Here is an 8,610-nt window from a genome sequence, read left to right as displayed (position 1 = left end):
GTACCTTCAGAGACTGTTTACCCTGCAAGCCGAAACACTCTTGGACCATCACAGAGATTTAAAGAATTAGTACTTTAGGACATGTGATTCAGGAAAGAGTGCTTACACATTTTCTCATGAATCCAGAAATCAGTGAGAAACATCTGCCCCAGCTACCTTATTTATTCTTGACGCAGAGGTATCCTTACGGAAGATGTTTGGATTCATGAAAGCTTCAATGTCTCGAAATGGCCGGAAAGTTCTGTGCCGGGCAGAGAAAGTCTGTGTGTGAGAGTGGACCCACTCTTGCTTGTATTTCCACCCACATCCTTGCTCCAATACCACCACCTCGGGATGGTCTGCGTTTTCCTTCGAGGACAGCATCCCAAATGCCCGTGAGGTGCCATCTGTCGGTTTCTGCACTCCATTGCCACGTGCCTAGTAAGTCTTGTAGGGACGGGGGAGGGGGGATTACCACGTTACAATAAAACATGGCAACGTGTGTGTGGACTGTTTTGAACACCATCTTTGTTTTCAAGATATATTTAAAGAGTTGGTGGAATACAGAATGGCTTTTTTATGATTGTGAAAGCCGTCCCTTCAACCAGGAATCACAGGACTTACATTAATCCAGTCATGTTTACAAGGTGTGTGTAAAGCCCCATTGAGGATGCCCTGACCCCCAGCCTCTCTTGCAGGCGTCCTTGGTGCTGGGCACTGCTGAGAGTCACCCCCGTGGGCTGCCACGGCACTGTGGCATCATCGCGGACTGTTCAGGATGGCGGGATGGACATCACAGACACTGGGCCCGGTGTCAGCTACTACTCTCAGCAGATGACCAGATCTGTCATGTCCGCACAAGTGGGGGACTGGAGGCTCCAGGAGGCTTCTGAGTCCAAGGTCAACTTGGAGTTTACAATGCTTGCCCAAGGAACGACTTCCTGATCCTGACCATCATCAGCTACTACCCAGGAAGGGAGCAAGTCTAGTTGTAGCAGGCCAGGGAAGTCTGGAAGAGCCGTCCTTTATTTACTTACTTCTTTCACCAAACCTAGAGTTTACACGTGGACCTGCTTGCTACTAACTTCCTAACCCTTATGTGTGTTAGCATGTCATAACCAAGACAAGATGTGATAAATGTGGGGGATACAGCAAGTGACAGGCATACACCTAACTGGGTTGATAACTTGTGAATAAATTATACTGGCCATTCTCTGTATAGAGTATCAGAAAGTGATATGACCACATGAATGCCACCTTGTCCCTAAGACACATATACATACACATACATTATATGCATGTTAATACCTATGTATTTGGATATGTGTGTGTGTGTGTGTGTGTGTGTGTGTGTGTGTGTGTACTTTTTAAGAGTGTGAGCAGCTAAGTCTAGGTGAATGGCTGTGAATTAAATGGCTATAAATCTATCACTTTTATGGCAAATCACTGAGGTATTCTTTAGCGGTGAACATAGTTTTCCACATAATTTTATTGTATCCTTTAAAGATAGCATTAGTATTAAATAGATCCACAGGCAAAATGTATTCTGTGGGAGTATCGTTGACATCTTTGTTTATGAAACTTGGCAGACATTTAAGTTAGTATTTGCATTTGAATAAACCCCCTCAGTATGCACCACAACTTAAAATATATTCTAAAGATAAAGCACTTTGGTGCTCCAAGCTATCCATTTAACTTATCACCATCCTGAATGCTACAGCATTTCATAAAGTTAATTTTTAAATACAAGTATGACTCTTGACCTTGATCATGGTTTGATGCTCACTTCCGGTTGCATCCAGGCTTTCAGTGACTTGCTATTTCCCTCCATCATAGCACTTGGTGTGCAGACAGCACCGTTTGTAATAATCCAAAGTAATAGGCAGACGTGACTCAGGCGCCCTCCCAGTGCCTGTGAGGAAGACGCTCACAGATTCTGTAGAAGGTGACCCTGAGACTCTCTGCCACACGGCCAAGGCAACAGCAGGACAGAAATCGAGTCAAGCTGGCATGTCCGACGAGGAAAGCGGCTTTACCCAGAGCCTGGTTTCACACGAGTCGAGGGTCTAGTGCAGCACCCCCCCGTGAGGGTGCCTTCACTGCACTCTCTGAACGGCCAGGCCCCTTAACAGCAAAGCGTGGTCTCTGAACAGTCATCTTTGAAGTTAGCAGAGATGGCAGAGTGAAGACGTCTGGTCGCCCCTCACCAGAAACACCATGAGCCAGGACGACGGTCCCACGAAGAGGCAACTGTGGAAGGAACAGGCACTTTCTATCAGTAAGGTGGCATTTAACACACTGTGACCATCCCAGAGGTCACTGTTCCTGTCTGTACTGCTTTTGATATTTGCTCAACTGCCCTCGTCAACGGAGCAGGAATAAAGCAGTGTGCGTCCTGCAGCCACCAGAAACCGAGTCTCCTTTCCCCACCAGTTTAAAACAATGATACTTTAAATTATGTTGAAACTTTAATTATCAATATCTCAACATCTGAAAGCTTGGATTCCCTCCTTTTTTTTGCATAAAGGCTGTCGAGGTGGTTAAGCTAAACCCTGTGTCTTTCCCTATGTACATATCTACACCCAAGTCTCTTCTTTATTAATGAAAGGTGTCTTGATTGCAGTTCCAAACCAACTCCACACTGGATTCCCAGGTCGTAAAGCAGTTTTGAGGGAGGACAGGAAGCGACTGCGGTATAGTGGCAAAAAACGCCATAGCTTGATATCCATTTAAGTTTACTCGGAAATTTAATAATAATTACAGGGAAGAAAAGAAGAGGACTTAGCTGTCACCCTGCCCCCTCTACCACACACACTAGCTCGACACTCTCTGCGGTCTTAAAGTGCAATTACTCTTGAGAAGGCACCCAGGCCTGGGATCCCATGGATGGAGTTCAAAGCAGGAACTTCAAACAGCGCTGCTCAGGACTCAGGCCGGGAGGGAGGGGGCCGGACAGCAGAAAAGGAGCCACAGTTCTGGGCCATTCAAGTGCATCACAAGACGTGTCCTTCCTTTTTGTAAAGAAAACCTGTAAGTTGTAAGGAATCCTGGTGTGGAAAAACATATAGCTTTTTAACAACTTCTATCTGAGGACGTGCCACTGCAGGAGAGTCAAAAGGCCAGCAAGCGTGGCCAGGAGCAGGGGACGAGCGCGCCTCCCTGGCGCCCGGCTCCCATACTGGTGACCCCGGTGGTCCTCGGAGAAGTCCTCGGCTCTGGGCGCAGAAGACGCACACTGGACTAAGGGCATCTGATAGGAGGTGGCTCTCTTCTCAGGCCTGTCCGGACTGGACCCGTCGCTGGGCCTCTGGCCGTTGAACAGCAGATAGCGGCCGCGGGCATCCTGCTCCATTTTGAAGATCTCGTATTCGGTGTGAGGTAGCTTGATCCCCAGCGGCCACACAGCCGTTGGTGTGGGTCACGTCCTGCTGGACGCCCACCTGCCAGGAGCCCTCGGCCCCACACTGTTCCCATTGAAGACGTTGAGGAGCGAGGCTGTGGCCGCATCCATGGGGGTGACCTTCATGTGGTTCACTGAGAAGGAGAGACGACAGGGTGGTGACTCTAAGGGGGTGGCGTGCGGTGAAGAAAGCACTCTGTCTGCCACAGGCCACCTGCTCTAAACCCGACCCCGCGCAGCCACCCACCTGTCGCGGCCTCCCTAAAAGCATTCCCCAGTGGAAAGAGTTCAACGTGTTGGTCCGAATGGCCATCACATTGAATACAATGCAGGTAGACTGTATTTGGTGTATAAATGCGGAGCCCAGACTGTGGTTGACTGCTGTTAGTGTGAAATCAAAACTGTCACACGGAGGGTCTCCAAGGAGTTGTTTTGGGAACACTGACTCCTCGGGATTGACCAAATATTCGACGCAAACTGGAATTTTATTTTTATGAAAGGTTTGGAGGTTTTTAGTTTTGCTGTCATGTCACACACCTATACTAATTAGCAGTCTTGGAAATTAATACTGGCCCATAGATCAGGCAACTAAAATAAATTAGGCTGCGAGCAAGGAAAATGTGAGTAAACGCATTAAATAAAAAATCCCAGCGCTTGGAGAGGGCTGTGTTTGAAAGACCCCAGGGGATTATAGTTTATGTATCCCAAGGCAGCTTCGGGGTGGAATCAGACAGACATGGTTGTTCTCTTGGCCAAATCTAGCAAAGGTCCATATTTCCTGGAGAAAATCTTTCTCTCTAAGCGGAGGGTTTTTAAGATGCCCTGGGACTTATCTGGGTCAGCAGAAATACTTCACATTAAAAAGACTGAACCACGGAATGCCATCCTAGAAGGGGTCACACCCAGTTTCTGGGCCACCTCTCTTTTATTTGTCAATGACATGACTGACTCCATCTTAAAAAGGTGTACAAGCCTAAAAGATTCTAGAAATAGAGGCCACAAGGCCTCCCTTGCTGATAACAGCCTGGTGAATTTCACCCCTCACCTTACCTTCCTCGCTTAGGTAATCATTGCAAATCTCAAACCTCCTCAACCCAAGCACATGACAACTCTTAAGCGCGTGACAAACTCAGCGCTGGAAAGGACAACTGTGGGAGCACCTGCGGTGTGACTAACACCTGCTCTTTACTGCCCACTCAAGAAAGCACACTGAATGCAGCAAGTAAGTGTGATGTTATCACAGGGGCAGCTCTGAGTCGCCATGAGCTGTGCACAAGAAAGGAAACATGCAGACCTGAGGTTTCATTACTAGGAGAACATGCTCCTTGACCACATCTGACACGGTGCACAGCGGGATGGGCGGCTCCAGCACTGTGGCCCATGGGCTGAGCCACTCCTGTTGGCCCCATTCTGAGCAGAGAGGACCTCAGAGGCTGTGGCGAATGATGAGCTTGAAGCAGAAAGTCCTCCCTAATCTCCCCCAACATCTCTACCAGAAGAAAAACCCTTTCCCTCAGGCTCTGCCTGGACAAAAATGTCCCCAAACTGCCCACTTTCTCACCCGTGGGGCTGCTCCCTTGAGAGTCGAGGCGGGAGCCCTACCTTTGAACACAAACTCAGTTCCTCCCTGACCCTGGAGGAGTGCACGCCCCGGCTGTAGCGGCCCTTGGCATAGATGGTGAAGGTGGGGTGCTTGCAGACGGGGTCGGAGTAGTGGTAGTAATGCCCTTCCCAGGTGTTATTGTTGTCATGGAAGATGAAGTGGCGCGTGAGGAAGAGGACCTCGGGCCGCACCTCGCAGCGCTGGCTCACCCACTCGCCGTGCAGCCCGACAGTCAGGTCAGCCTTGGGGGGCAGGAGCGGCGGGCGGTGCTCATCTGACCGGTGGATGATGCGGCAGGCTATGCAGGCGTGGTCGTGGTTCTGGAGCCAAGAAACAAACACACGGAGAGACGTTTGTCTCCACGACAGAGCAGCGCACACACGCTTCCTTCAAGTGAGGCTCACCAGTGGGGCTGGGCAAGGCACCATTACTAGCCACCTGGGAACCCAAGAGACACCTGGAGCTACGCCCTTGGGCACAGACAGGAGGGTCGCAGTGGGTGTGTGTGCGCGCTGGTGTGGGCTCAAGAGTGCACCTGTGAGCACCGACGTCAGGGACTTGTCTATTTCAGCCGCGATGTGTACTCTCTTTAGAATCCTATCACACAACCTGGACACTTGACTTCAGAAAGGCGAGCCTCATCTCATACCCGTTGGGACAGCTACTCTGAGAAACATCTGAGCCTAACAGTGTTGACAAGGATGTGGAGAAACTGGAACCCTCGTGCACGGCTGGTGGGAATGGAAAACGGGGCAGTTGCTGCGGAAAAGAACTACCGTAGGATCCAGCAACCCCACCTCCGGTTTATAGTCCGAAGAACTGAAACCAGGGTCTTGAGGAGACGGCTGTTCACCCGTGTTCACAGCGGCGTTATTCACATGGCCAAATGATGAAAACAACCCGATGTGCACTGACGAGTGAATGGATAAACAAGATGTGGTCCACGCATACAACAAAATATTATTCAATCTTGAAAAGGGAAGGGAATTCTGACCCACGCTACAACATAGATGAGCCCTGACGACATGACGCTAAATGAAATAAGCCAGACACACTTTGGCTCAGGTGACGATCTCGCGGTTTGTGAGTTCGAGCCCCGTGTTGGGCTCTGCGCTGCCAGCTCGGAGCCTGGAGCCTGCTTCCGATTCTGTGTCTCCTTCTCTCTCTGCCCCTCCCCCACTCGTGCTCTGTGTGTGTGCCTCTCTCTCTCAAAAATTAAGTAAATGTAAATAAAAAATAGGCCAGACACAAAAGCACGAATAATTGTACCATTCCACTTCTAGGAAGGACCCAGAGTGATCAAAGTCAGAGACAAAGGAGAACAGTGGTTGCCAGGGGCTGGGGGGGGGGGGGGGGGGGGGCGGAACGGGGAGTTAGTGTTTGACCGGGACAGAGCTTCAGTTCAGGAAGATGAAAAAACTCTGCGGATGGATGGGGGAGACGGCTACATAACGGTGTGAACGTACTCCATGCCACCGAACCAGATACCCTAACATGGTTAAGATGGAAATTCTGTGTGTGTATTTGACAGATTTTTTTTTCCCACTAAAAACAATGATGAGACACACAAAATAACACAAAAAGGATAACGTTCTAATTGCTGGGATGACAAGGGGAGCTGCGTAGTAAGGCAGGGGTCCTTTCAAAGGAGGGCATAAAGGAGGAGGCCGGAAAGAGGGCGAGAGCAGCGGCCTCTGAGAAGTCAGCACGCACATCCATTTGTGTCTGCTGGCCCCGAGGTTTCAAGGTTTATGGGCTCTTCATTTGCTTCCTGCTTTATAGCTTTAAGCCACTTAATTAGTGCAAGATAGCTGCGGCTCTTCCAGGAGCGCCTCCCTGTTGCATTTGCTTCAGAACGCTAACAGAGCCTCGGGGACAAGGGCCGTCTGTTTAGGGTTGTGGCTTAGAAAACCTCCAGTGAGTAGAGGTGGCCAGGGACTGCCAGCCACATAAATGCTGTCTGCCTAGACGGCTCAGGGCTCCCCTCAAAATGCCACGGTCTAGAAGACAGCAGAGCTGGGTTCTTGAGCACCCGCGCCATTGCCTGGCTATCTGACCTCAGTCAGAGGACGCCTGTGTGCCAGGGGCTGCCTGCCCCTGGCCGTGGAGAGCGTCTCTCCGGAATTCTCCCTCCCACACTGGCTGTGGCAAAGCGGACAGAAGCACGAGGCAAATCTAATCAGTGCCGTCGCAGGAGGGTGACAGTTGTGGCCCGCTCTCAGGGGGACAGCTCCCGGACACCGGCCTGGGGCTCCCCCAGCCACGGGGCCCAGGGTGTGCAGCTGCTCACTGGTGTGGCCCCAGGCCCGAGTAACAGGGACTGGTAGGAACTCCCAGGAGGGCACACATGTGTTTCCCAAAGTCAGGAATCCAACTTCCCAAGGCCTTTTCATTTCCAGCACTGACTCAGCGTGATGTTCCTGTGCTTGTTTGGTTAAGTGCTCGGATGTCTCCGAGAGCGAGGGAGCTGCCCTCCCTCCACATTCTCCTCCAGGGAGAACTCAAGGCTCACTAACTTGTCACTGTGCTCGTTAGATGAGCCTAGAGTTGTCACTGAGGGGAGAGAAGGCTTCCTTTGCTAATACCGATGATGGCTTGTAGATGGTAAGATCAAGTGGGCCACCACAGAGTGAGATGAAGGCCAAGTCCTCACTGTGTTGGGGTCCCGATGCATCTGTTCCACATTCTGTGCACAGAAGGAGAAGTTCTGGCCAGGTCCTGGGAGCCACGGGCCAGCCCCATGTTTTCAGCAGTGACTGCTGGCTGAGCGGCTGGTCACCTTGGGCAAGTTACTAATCTCTATTCCAATGTCCTAATGTATAAAATGGGGGTCATTCTACTTGCATAACTGCTGCAAGAAATTAGCAGTAGATTAAGATGGCTCCCACTCAGTGCACCCAGAATCACTTTGGGGAGAAACTTCTCAGATGAGGCCCAGGGAGCTGGATCGCAGGCATGCACGGCATTTGACAGGAAGACTAAATAAAGGCATGTGTCCCACTACAGGTGCAAACACAGGTTAGGGTGGATAAGATAAAAATGTGGTTAAAGCACCACCGAATGCAAACTGGTGCAGCCACTCTGGAGAACAGTATGGAGGTTCCTCAAAAAAAGAAAAACAGAACTACCCTACGACCTAGCAATTGTACTACTAGGTATTTATCCAAAGGGTAGAAAAATACAACTTCAAAGGGACTCAGGCATCCTCATGTTTATAGCAGCATTATCAACAATAGCCAAACTATGGAGAGAGCCCAAATGTCCATTGACTGATGACTGGGTAAAGAGGATGGGGTATATCTATGCAATGGAATATTACTCAGCCATCAAAAAGGATGAGATCTTGTCATTTGCAACGATGTGGATGGAGCTAGAATGTATTATACTGAGCAAAATAAGTCAATCGGAGAAAGACAAATACATGTGGAATTTAAGAAAACAGATGAATATACGGGAAGAGGAAAAAAGGAGGAGAGAGGGAAATAAATCACAAGAGACTCTTAACTGAGGGTTGATAGAGGGAGGTGGGTGAGGGATGGGCTAGATGGGTGATGGGTGTTAAGGAAGGCACTTGCCGGGATGAGTACTGGGTGCTGTATATAAGTGATGAGTCACCGAATTCTACTCC

General features: G+C 50.0%; 1 protein-coding gene across 1 annotated transcript in view; it reads right to left on the bottom strand.

Moving 5' to 3' along the window:
- Positions 1-1,450: 1,450 nt before the first annotated feature.
- Positions 1,451-8,610, bottom strand: part of APCDD1 (APC down-regulated 1) — a 33,810-nt gene continuing 26,650 nt past the window's right edge. The window contains 5 exon segments of the mRNA XM_030336459.1: positions 1,451-3,373; positions 3,375-3,445; positions 3,448-3,513; positions 4,982-5,008; positions 5,011-5,302. Of these exon segments, the coding sequence (XP_030192319.1) occupies positions 3,062-3,373; positions 3,375-3,445; positions 3,448-3,513; positions 4,982-5,008; positions 5,011-5,302 (768 nt within the window). The 3' untranslated portion in view covers positions 1,451-3,061.

The sequence above is a fragment of the Lynx canadensis genome, chromosome D3, assembly GCF_007474595.2.
Source record: "Lynx canadensis isolate LIC74 chromosome D3, mLynCan4.pri.v2, whole genome shotgun sequence".
Classification (NCBI taxonomy): domain Eukaryota; kingdom Metazoa; phylum Chordata; class Mammalia; order Carnivora; family Felidae; genus Lynx; species Lynx canadensis.
Note: the sequence above shows the minus strand (reverse complement) of the source record. Positions and strands in the feature narration are given on the sequence as shown.